General features: G+C 46.4%; 1 protein-coding gene across 15 annotated transcripts in view; it reads right to left on the bottom strand.

The window, feature by feature from the left end:
• Positions 1-12,683, bottom strand: part of LOC123499346 (homeotic protein ultrabithorax-like) — an 817,282-nt gene that overhangs the window by 463,099 nt on the left and 341,500 nt on the right. For all 15 annotated transcript variants that reach the window (XR_006672955.1, XM_045247227.1, XM_045247229.1 and 12 more), the window contains one exon: positions 1,330-1,801. Coding sequence is in view for 14 of the 15 variants with exons in the window: in XM_045247227.1 (XP_045103162.1) it covers positions 1,330-1,801 (472 nt within the window). In the remaining variant the exon portion in view is untranslated. The remainder of the gene's footprint in view (positions 1-1,329; positions 1,802-12,683) is intronic.

The raw sequence follows: 12,683 nt of genomic DNA on the forward strand, positions 1-12,683 counted from the left end.
AGTGACGTGACCATATCTATTTATTATTTTTTCTCCCTCTCTTACTCCTATTTATCTCCAGGTATGCGTCACCCCCCTCATCTTCTCCCTTTTAATTTATGGCAACCTACGCATGGCTCATATTTTACGCGCGCACCTACGCCGCCGCCACTCTCTCTGGATGTCCATCGCCACCACTCAGACACTTGCCGCACGTTTTGGTGGTCAGTCGGTGCCGTCATTCCGCAGTCCTTCACCCGTCACTGGCCAGGCACTACTCACACTGTGCTACTTGTTTCTCTCACTTATTCACTACAAATTAATGTTCTCGTTTATTTCCTTCCTTTTCTACTTGGTTCTCTTTTTTTTTTCCACATATCCACAATGTTTCTCACTACACTGATTTACATTTTGTGGGAATGCGTTTTATTTCTGTGTTTGTCGTTCTTTGGACTTTGCTTTTTACGTTCACACTCGCAATCGTTAAGATCACATTTGTTTAGCACAGCACTTCAAGCTTTCTTATTTTCCGTGGACTTTGAGATTTCTTTGAGTTGATAAGCACACATCACAAACTGGACCGACAAAAAATAGGCACTACACTTTTTTTTTCAAAGAAATGTCTCATTTTTTGTATTTTCAGATTTTTTTTCTGCTTTGACTTTCACCACTTGGTTTCACTTTTATCACGACTCACACGTCACTTGTGCTGCACTCCGTGACCGGATTGCAGAAATTCGTGCACACTGATTTTTGGTGAAGGCACATGAAACAAATTATTCTTTCACTTCCGTTTGAAATAATAAGTATTATTCTTACTGGTTTCTTTTGCTACAGTAATTGTTTCCTTACTTTTTTCACTCTAAAATGAGACAGTAAATTACCGCTGGCTTTCCTCTTTCCCAACACCTAATTTGGTCTTACTCTTTGGTGGGAGATTGAACGCAGTAGGGGAGGCCGCGACCCCCGCAGCTAAATGTAAGTTTAACTAGCTTTTTTTCCTTGTGGAAGCCTCATCCTGATTATCTCACTGTGTTACTGAAGATAGACACGCTGGATAATTCACGTAAATGAGAACTACGAGTGTTAAATGTTGCAACGGTCGAGATATTAAAATACTACCGAGTTTTACATGATTTTTTTCCCCGTCGTGAGAATATACCAATTAAAAAGATAACAGAGCATAGAGGGAGGACAGGCGAGGCGAGACAGGTGCATGGGCGGGCCTGACACCGTGCGGGCTGCAACAGCTGTATTAACACCTGGCACCTGCCCCACAGATGACAGTACCCAGCCATCAACACTGCCGCCGCCTCCCACACCTCACCGGTGACGTCGCGTGACACGTACCTGCTATAGCCATCCAGGGGTAGAAGGTTGTGTTGGAGGGCGGCTGGTTCATCTGGTTGTTGGTCTGCTGCTGAGGCGGCTGCTGAGGAGGCTGGTGGGGCTGGGTCACGGGAGTCATCCCGCAGGTGTTCCAGGTGCCCACGTGTGAGGATCGGTCCCGCGGTGAGGTGCTGGGGTCAGGTGGGTACCCCCGAGCAACCACAGGGTCGGGTGTGCAGGCGGGGCGCACCGTGGGGCCCCAGCCTCCCGTCATGTCTTTGCTGATACCATAGCCATTCTGGTCCTTGGCGCAATCCACCTTGAAAGGATTTGGCGTCATGTGGTCCTGGGGCGTGCCATACAACTTGCAGGAGGCTGCTGAAGCATCGTAGCCATCCTGACGTGGTGCTGGCTGCCCATAAGGACTCACGCTGAGGCCCAAAGGAAAGCGGTATGCCTGGTCCCCGCCGGAGCCGCCGCCGTAAAAACCACCCTGTTCGAAGTATGAGTTCATGGTTGTGGTTATGAAGGCAACACACTACAAGCACCTACTGACACACTCACTCCACCAACACCAAGCACCAACTGAAGGTCCAGTAGCACAACGTGATCACCACCAACACACCACAACGATTTTCAAATTGTAAATTTTACCCGCGCTACCACACCATGTGCCGGATTAAATTTGCTCATAGCAGTCGCTATGTGTAAACATATGAAGGACGGCCCGGAAAGGCAGAAGCAGCCAATGAGGATGGGTTGCGTCACACGGCCGCAGGACGACTGTGACTGAGACGGGAGTCCGCGGGAAGAACTAGCTCCGTAACAGTGACGTCACGACCGGCCGACTCGCACACACACGCGCGATTCTCGGTGGTGGCTGGCTGGCTGGCGCACACTGGCCGAATGGTGACGGTGAGCCCAGGTCCCCCAGCCACGCAACGGCGGCAGCCAGGCCCGGCGCACGTGGGGGCGGGCCCTGGCAGCCCGGGGGCGTGACGCTGGCAGGCCGCGCCCCCGGCCCTCCCTCCCTCCTTTTCCTCCACCTGCTGCTGCATGACGCCCGGCCTACACCACTCCCCGCATGACACCGCCCCGCCCCACTCTTCCAAGCCAGGCCTACTCCCCTCCCGCTTTACTCCTGGGCCTATTCCACACCACCAGGCCTACTGCACCACCACGCCTACTCCTACCGGGGCTGTGATATCAGTCCCGCTGCATCGTGTCACGCGTGCAAGGCCTACAGGCAGGCTTACATCACCACTACTTCTTTTCCCATGGTTAGGCCTAATGTGGGAGATAAGACACATATTCATGCAGTAAGCACAGCCTACCGCCAGGGCTTCCTCTCCGTTATTATATCCATAATTCTTTGCTCAAACTTCCTCAATTTAGAGACCTCGTTTAACAGCATCCCTCTTCATCACTACCAAGCCCCAGGCCTACTGCTGTTCCATCTCCTCCACCAGGCTTATGGTTCTCCGCCAGTCTTGCTCCCACAAAGCCCCACACCCCATCGGACCTACTCCCACGGATAACCGTAATGCGCCGCCCAGCATCTCGCTATTCTCACTCCATTGGCAGGGTGTTTCCGCTGGCTTACTGGACTACCCTGCTCTCCCCTGCCACGCCTACTGAACCTGGATCCTCGCATATGAATTAGGATTATGCGCAACCATATTCATTACCGGTCAAGGTTCAATGCTGAAATGCAGTGTCACCTTGCTTGGAGGAAATGCAAGGAAAGTGGACCGGTTTATGAAACGATGGTGTAAGAACCTATATATACGTCAAAAATTATGGGGAGCACAAGAAAACCTTTAAAAATGTTTACCGATCAGCACTGCACAACTTGTAAAGAACGAGCACATCCTTCCTTGGTTTTCGACACCTGAACATGACATCCTCGCCTCAATATGGGCGACCTTGTTTCTGAGCGAGTTAAACCACATTCTAAACATCTCACACAGGCGTGAGCTTTAGAAGAGAACACAGAGAGATTGATGACTCAGCCGATTCAAAGCATTAGTGAAGAAGATGCTGAGTTGGAACCCTGACGTTGCTACTTGGCTCTTCTCCTCCTGGCTCAGCTTTTACCCTTAATTCTTGCGACTTTTAACACAAGGAGAGAGGCATCGGTTCTCCATCACGTGGTGACTGAGGCTCATCTCATGTCATCTCTACACGCACTAATAAGGCTGCTTTTTCCTCCCTCGCTCTATCGTCCTTTTTGTCCTCCACAGCATTAGTTCCATATTACTGTACATCTTTGTGCTATGAAATTTCATTACACTGTAATGACTGAGGACACATTCTTTGTGTAGCACTCTGTGCCTCTCCCTGTGTGTGTGTGTGTGTGTGTGTGTGTGTGTGTGTGTGTGTGTGTGTGTGTGTGTGTGTGTGTGTGTGTGTGTGTGTGTGTGTGTGTGTGTGTGTGTGTGTGTGAGAGAGAGAGAGAGAGAGAGAGAGAGAGAGAGAGAGAGAGAGAGAGAGAGAGAGAGAGAGAGAGAGAGAGAGAGAGAGAGAGAGAGAGAGAGAGAGATAATGAGAAGAGAAGAGAGCAGAGAAGAGGAGAAAGGAAAAGAGAGTACGAAGAAGTAAGGAAGAGAACAAGAGCAAGATAATAAAAGAGCGGCGCAAGAATGAAAACGAGGACGAGAGAGAGAGAGAGAGAGAGAGAGAGAGAGAGAATGTCATTAAGGGTGTTCTATGGTCTGTGTAATTCCCCCCCTCACCCACACGCCCCCAACACCCCCTCCTCACACCTCCCCCGCAGCCTACACTCGGTAACCCTGTCGTTCACACCATTCATACACCCGCACGCCCGCACCTCGCACCAGCTGTGGCCTCGCCCTTAAAACACACGCCCGTTCTAGTGAGTGATTTGCTCTCTCTCTCTCTCTCTCTCTCTCTCTCTCTCTCTCTCTCTCTCTCTCTCTCTCTCTCTATTTAAGGGAGATGAATTGATTATGGTGAAATTATTTAGAGAGAGAGAGAGAGAGAGAGAGAGAGAGAGAGAGAGAGAGAGAGAGAGAGAGAGAGAATATCAGGAGTAAAGATCCACCCACTTGCTGTTCGAAACTCACTCCACCCACCACCTGAGCATGCCAACCTTCCTTTTCTTCATCTTCCTCCTCCTTCTCCTCCTCCTCCTCCTTCCTCCTTCCTGGCCCACTCTCTTCACAACGCGCACCTGGGCACTCGTGTGTGTGTGTGTGTGTGTGTGTGTGTGTGTGTGTGTGTGTGTGTGTGTGTGTGGTGGCTGGGTGGGTGAGTGTTCGCTTGTCTTTCTGTGTTCTACGGATATTGATACAAGCCAATCCTGTTATTAGGGGATAAATTAGCAATGTGTCAAGCATTAAAAGACAGGCCGGGACGTCCAAACTAAAGGCCACTCGACTTCCTCCTGGGTTTTCCTTATCACTTTTAGAGGTATGCAGGTTATTACCCTTTCATTGTTCCATAATTTAGCCTTTTCATATGTTGTTAATTACTTTTCAGGTGTGTTCTTTTGCAATGTCTTCCTCATTTACCAGATCCCCTTCGTGGTCTCGGCTACCCTCCTCCCACACCGCCGCTTCCCCTCAAATAAGTTGGTACCGTCTTCCTCATCTTTAAGCTACTGTGTCCCCGCTCTCTCTCTCTCTCTCTCTCTCTCTCTCTCTCTCTCTCTCTCTCTCTCTCTCTCTCTCTCTCTCTCTCTCTCTCTCTCTCTCTCTCTCTCTCTCTCTTTCTCTCTTTAAGAAATTTACAAGACTCGTACTTAATTAACTCCCCTACTTGTAAATAGCCGCGTTAGTCTATTCTGATCTCCACAAGACCAGACGAAATAGTCCTTCCAGTGCATTCATTGGTAACCTCACTAACTCTATATTTTCTTCATTACCTTAAGGCGTCTCCTATACATTTAGTTGAGAATTAATTGTGAAATAATAAATCAGTTCTACAAAGAGTCTCTACTCTAAGGATTCCGCAAGAGTTCTGATAACTTTATTAGCCTCTATGGTCCCGTCCTTCCAAACTGATACTGCCCATACTAAAGGGTTTGGGATCATGGATGGAATTTTAGTAAGGGACACACCTCCCGGAATAGCCTTACTCTGTCCTTGTGGTGTAGGCAGTCTTCAATTATCTAACGTATGGAATCTAATATCGATAGTTGATCTTTATGACTATCCTTACATAGACTGACAGGCAAGGAGGCCAACTCACAATTATGTCAATGATAAAGAAATACTCCTCGTTTCATAAGATTAAAAAACTTATCTATCCAATCTGTACCCAACTCCTGCTTCCTCGGCACCCACCGGGGCTTTAACCATCACCCAGACCTCGCACCTATACCCCCTCCACACCATCAGCCTCTCTCTACCTTCTCCTCACCCCTCCGCCCACCGCCTCCTCCGTGCCATCTACTCGTCCCTCCCTCCCTCGATTGCCAAGAACCTCCCAGACCTTCCTTGTTTATGTGGCGCAGGAAGCTGATGAACCCTCTCAACTGGCGGTCACCACACCCTCTGTCGACGACAACATCATCGCCCACAATAACTCCTGCGAGCACTCTCAACACAAAGGCAAAGAGAGAGCACATTGTAAGTATATTGCTTCTGAAGGTGCTTGTGAAGATACGAATGCCATATATTTGCACATCCCAGAGACACATTGAAAGTGAAGCAGTGACACGCCGGGGAAATGAGGAGCAGGATTAATCAGCTCCGGAGGTTTTGATCTCATTCGACTCTTTTGCCGCTCTCTCTCTCTCTCTCTCTCTCTCTCTCTCTCTCTCTCTCTCTCTCTCTCTCTCTCTCTCTCTCTCTCTCTCTCTCTCTCGTCTCCCCGCCTCCTCTTCTACTCTTCCTTCCTACTCCAGAGTTCCTCCACCCCTTGTATGTGTTTGTTTAACCTTCAGCCTCTAACTCAATTAAAAGCTCGCCCCTCGTGATGGAGTGAGTGCTAAAGCCAGTCTTTTGGGCCGTAAAACGCATGTTAGTCTGCCTGCCCCGGGACCTCAACCTCTCTGCGGCTATTACCAGTCAGCCTCAAGTGGTTCTTCTTCCTTTCCTTATCCTCGTTCTCCTTTCCCTTTTCTTCTCTTCCGCCTCTTATCGCTCTACTCTTCCTTCTCCTCCTCCTCCTCCTCCTCCTCCTCCTCCTCCTCCTCCTCCTCCTCCTCCTCCTCCTCCTCGTCCTCCTCCTCCTCCTCTTTCTGTCCCACCACTTCAATGTTCCCGTTTTCTTTCTTCTCTTTCTATTCTATCCGCAAAAAAGTAAAGACTCAAGACGTGAAATTTCTGAAAAATATTAGATGCTACCCAATCTATTTACTGTTAAGTCATATTTCTCTCTTGAGTGTGTAACAAATATTATAGTGATCACGAGATAACCCGGAGAAAAGAGAAATAGCGAAGAAAGATATACGAGGCAATGGATTATCAAATTAGGAGTAATGGAAGTAGCGCACACTTAAACATAATCAATACAATAAACGACTACACCAGTGGAAACGAAGGTGAAGTAAGGGTTAAGAATACTTCTCCCACTTTACCTTCAACGAGGAAATATATCTACAAAAAGCTCGTATGAAATAAGTATGCTTAAAAGGATTAACTTATCTCTAAAAGCTAAGAGCAAACAACAAGAATGGTTCGAAAGCACGCCACAGACGCTCCCTCCCTAAGATAAGCACATTAAGACACTTCAATAAGGGTGTGTTGGTGGTGACCCGGTGACCTTTAGTGGTACACATTACATAAATACGTCATGCACAAGAAATATGAACAGGTGAGTGAGAGGCCGCTCTCCTGCCCTGCCTGGATATTATCTGGAATGTTAGGAGAAAAGATATACTGTGAAGATTTGGTGGGAGAATAAAAAACAAAGTGCTGTGTGAAGAAGATTCAGCTGCAATACAATCTGCAATCAAATCTCGGGAGTTCTTTATCTGAAATCAATATTATATCAAAACGTATATATTTAAGGATAAACCTCCTCATTTTATATATTTTCCCAATATAAAATACAAACTCTAGGCAAAAAACACATTGCTATGGAATTAAAAATACAATTAATTGTTACTGCGAGCACTAGGAAAAAACAAATAAAAATAAGAAAATAAAGGTCAATGTATTTTCTATTGAATTTTACGTGAACAGAAAAAATAAAATCGATATTACTACATTATTCAATCTATAAGCTATGGGCGTACCAGCATGCAAGATGCACCACATCAATATGCATCCATATCATAACACAACAAATGGAGGCAGAGAAGGAGTAACACGCTACACAACACCACTTGCAATATTTCACCACCAACGCGACACTCGAGGCCGCGTGGGAACATTCCTCGGGCCACACAGCTGTCCTGCCGACCTCAGCCTACACACACACACACACACACACACACACACACACACACACACACACACACACACATTCCTAGCACAAACACTAACACCAAGCAGTCATCAGCCCGCCATTACCCGGCCTCCATAACTTAGCGACTTCCCGCTCAAGGAAAATGGTCAATACTGACTTAGGCCTACCATTTCCCAGGCATCTCCCATTTTCTCCAATAAAGAGGTCAGAAAAGATGGCAGTTTGGATTCCCTCCAGGCGGAGAATAAACAGCGGTGATTGGTCAGGAGCCATCCACACTTCCTGACAGGACCTTCAAGCCCCTCCCCTTTAAATTACACCAACCAATCCCCGGGACCATAGGCCGGGTGTGTGTGGTTCCGCTCACCCACCTTTATGGTGTCTAGTCGGTCACGTCAAGACTATTATTCCATCTCGCTGCCGTATATGAAGTAAGCACGGAAATGTCTCGTCTCCGGAGTGACAGTAACGCTACCATCCCCGTAAGGCACCTTACTCCCCAGCAGCCATCGCTCACGCTGATTCATTAAGGTTGTGTTTTGTGAAGTCTCTCTCTATCTCTCTCGCAGAGCGGAAAGATTTATAACCGCCGTCACGGGACAAGTTATTAAATTAAACTCTACAACAATGGGATAAGATGCCTTCCTGTCCATTGTTTCGGGCGAGAGTAATGTCGGCGTGTGTTCCGCTGTGCTTTCAACCGGCCATCCCAAGTACCGGCACAGAGATCTCGTTTATAAATAACACGAGACGCCTCACCCTATGGCAGCACGGGAGAGGCGGCGACGGCGGGTAGATGACGCGAGCTTGGATTCAGTATGTGTTGTTGTAATGCCATCCCGTTTTCTTTATCACTACAGAGGGCTCACAAATACTGCCAAGTGTATGCAGTTAGTGATCGGAGGAAAGTTTTCAACGAATGAATTGCGATTTATGCTGTAAAAATAGGTATTTATTGAGTGAGTAACACCCGAGGAGGGTAACAAAATGAAGCATGCCTCCCACCGAGCGACGAGTGAGCAATAGTGTTGTGGAGGTCCTTTTGAGTTGCCTAGCCATTATACTTCTGTGTGTGTGTGTGTGTGTGTGTGTGTGTGTGTGTATATATATATATATATATATATATATATATATATATATATATATATATATATATATATATATATATATATATATATAATTTGTATAAAAGAAACATATAAAACATTTAAGGTATCTATCTATTCCTATTTATGCGTATGGTGGCTAAGAGTGGCCGTCCATCACTGACAGGGCTACATACTTCCCATATCGGGTACATAACGCATTCATTATTTACTGATCCAAAAAGTATTGGCGCACAACCCCCTTTATCTGGGCATGAAGGTGAGGGATCGGTAGCAGTCCTCTCACTGACCAACTCATTAGTTAGGCGGCCGTGTGGACGTGTCTCCGGCAGGCAGGCCGCGAGGGGCCGCGGGCCAGACCCCGGCTTGCTGGCCCACCCTAACCCACCTCTCACAGCGCACGGAAATTAAGGCAGCCAGTTCAGTCACACTGGGATGAGTCACATATCCACTATATCTACACCATAGAAAAGACGCGATGTGAAAAGACAGCTGCTATAAACCTGGGCAGCTTTCAAACAAAGAACAAAAATTATATATGCATTACGTCTTTTAATACAATTTTATTATGTGTTACTATTATCTAGTAATGATTATGTACTGTACATGGTGACGGTAAATATGATTTACTTAATCATTATGGTAATATTCAGTTACTTTCTAAGTATAGAAGATGTACAAGTAATGTTGTCACTTACATCTGCACAGAAAACAACATATGATTAAAACTAAAGCACCTAGGATTTTTTTTCTATCTTTCTCTTATGTATAAATAATTAAATATTCATACATTTGATTAAGAATATCGTTTGACTGTAAATATATTTAATTTTTATCATATTACTCTTCCACGTGGTTCTCTCTTTACCAACATTCCCTATCTATCACCCACTATATAGTTTTCTTCCCATCCCATGTGTGTGTGAGTGTGTGAGTGTGTGTGTGTGTGTGTGTGTGTGTGTGTGTGTGTGAGAGAGAGAGAGAGAGAGAGAGAGAGAGAGAGAGAGAGAGAGAGAGAGAGAGAGAGAGAGAGAGAGAGAGAGAGAGAGAGAGAGAGAGAGAGAGAGAGAGAGAGAGAGAGAGAGAGAGAGAGAGAGAGATTACAACAGACAAATGAACAAACGGAGATACAGACAGTCAGAAAGTCACACACAGATAAACAGACACACACGCACAGACACAGACACAGACGACCAGCAGTGAGCCTGCTAGCCAGCCAGCCACGCGCGAGCGCCCGCACACACACACACACACACACACACACACACACACACACACACACACACACACACACACACACACACACACACACACACACACACACACACACACACACACACACACACACACACACACACACACACACACACACACACACACACACACACACAGAGAGAGAGAGAGAGAGAGAGAGAGAGAGAGAGAGAGAGAGAGAGAGAGAGAGAGAGAGAGCAGAACGCCTCTGGGCTCAGCAAAGAGGGATCGATTGGCTGCCGCGTTTAGGAGAGTAGAGAGAGAGAGAGAGAGAGAGAGAGAGAGAGAGAGAGAGAGAGAGAGAGAGAGAGAGAGAGTAAAGAGAGGAAAGAGAGCAGAGGATCAACTGGTTGCTACGCTCACTTCCAAAGGGCAGCGAAGAGCACCCAAAAGCACTAGGCCCTCAGTAGTGTGTCCTGTACGAAGTCTTTTGGTCCGTTGTGTTCACCTTTGGGGAAACTCGATTCCCGACGACAACCGCCTCGCCACCACCATCTCACAGCCACCGCGCACCCACCACTCTCCCAACAGTGACTCTTTTTACGTAAACTTATTGCATTATCGACATTATTTTGTTTGTGTTTTTGCGTATTTGTCCACAACTCACTCGCAGTTTCATCGTGTTTCTGTTTTTTTTCCTTTTTTTCAGGTAAGGAAATGTTTTCAATATCCGGTTGGTATTGTTCCGATATGCTTCACTTAAAAAGTTCATTGTTTAGTTGATGTTTTAATTCCCTTTCTTTTCCTTTATATTTATTTTCCAACACGACCCTTCCCTTTCTACAGACACTTATTTCTGCATTCGCCCTTCCTTTCCTCCCTACAAGACCCAAAATTAGTACAGTTAAAATAAAATAAAGAGAAAAATGGTAATGTCGTGGTGAGATATTTCTGAATGAACTAGAAAAAAATAAATAAATAAACCCATGAATAGTTAGAAACCAATGCTAAACAATAACCAAACAAGAACCACAACATATCTGCTCAAAGGGAAATTACAGCCACAAAGAAATAACGTATAACTCAAACATGTTGATGGGAATATACATTTGGGGGTCTTGCGAAGAATCAGACGAGAGAGAGAGAGAGAGAGAGAGAGAGAGAGAGAGAGAGAGAGAGTGTGTGTGTGTGTGTGTGTGTGTGTGTGTGTGTGTGTGTGTGTGTGTGTGTGTGTGTGTTATCTATGCAGGCAAGGTTACAGTGCTGATATTATATTTCTGCGAAAATTTTGTCTGCCTGAGTTTTGTCTGTACACTGCATGCGAGTTTGTTCGTTTATACGTGAATCCTGTCCATACGTGCGTGGTGTGAATGTGTCTGTGTGGCGGTGGTGGTGGCGGTGGCGGTGGTGGAAATGCGTGCGTGTCTGTGCGAGAGTTTTGTCTGTGGGTGCGTGTTCTGGATGCGTGCGTGTGGTGGCTGTGGTCGGGGCCGCCGCGGGACTCGGTGTGGGTTTTATCGTGTCGGATAGAGCAGAGTTATGACCTCACCAGATATTACTCCAGATGCTGAAATTCGTTTGTGTAATTATAGCCCTCGGGGACAAGCTATTATTTTATTGGATATTTTCTTCGTGTGTTAAGAAGGCGCATGCATGGGTGTGTAGTGGTGCGCAAGGTGGTCTCTCTTGGTCTTTTTTTTTTTAAGGCCTGTGGGCACCTCCAGTCTCTGTATAAGTGTGAGTGTGAGTGTGGATGTAGTTCCCGCGAGAAGAAATGTGAGTGAGCAGAAAACTTATATGCACGTAATCATGTGTGCATCTGAATTCACTGTAGGTGCGTGTTTGCATATATGAACATATGAGCGCGCCTAAGTGTATATATCTAGTAACACGTACGCATAAGCGAGCATATGAAAATTTACACCTACTAAGATGTGTGCCTAAACTTAACAGCGAAATGTATGTTAGGGATAAATTTTCGTATACTTGTGTGTTCTCGCCGCAGAGCAAGCATCACCTCACCCACCTTAGTCTCTTGCCAATATACGAAGGAACTTTTGTGTACCATTTTCTCGACTCTTAAGCAACCAGGGACACGGGAAGCACTGATCACACGGCACGCACCAGACTTTCTTTGCACAGCGTGGCGGCGCGACCCTTCCTCCCTCATAAACACGCCGCGCAGGTGGTGTACGAGCCGTCACCGACTCCCAAGTTAATGCCTTCTGAGGGCTCTAAGAAACACCCACGCTTCATCCCTCTTCCACCAAACACACACACACACACACACACACACACACACACACACACACACACACACACACACACACACACACACATATACAATAAACCTTGTATCAGTACTCCACCCACTGCTAAGTCTTTGTACTGGTGAAAGTCTTCTCCTCCTTAAGGTTTTATTCTTATCATTGTGATGTAAAATAATGGTAGGCATATGTCTACAAGAAGGACCACCCCATTGTTTTCTATTACCCCCATTAGTTGCCTCTTCAGCCCAGCCTAGTTTGATCAGGTATGCCTTTCCCATACAAAAAAAAAAATAATACTTTCCGAATTGCAGAATAGCCAGACCGATGGCTCATTCCCATTGACGATGCAAACTATGTTCGAATCAAGAGTTCAGATTCTGCGGCCACCCACAACACACCTTCCCACTCCTTGCCTCTCACAGACAGA

Source organism: Portunus trituberculatus, chromosome 49, assembly GCF_017591435.1.
Source record: "Portunus trituberculatus isolate SZX2019 chromosome 49, ASM1759143v1, whole genome shotgun sequence".
NCBI classification, from domain to species: Eukaryota; Metazoa; Arthropoda; class Malacostraca; order Decapoda; family Portunidae; genus Portunus; species Portunus trituberculatus.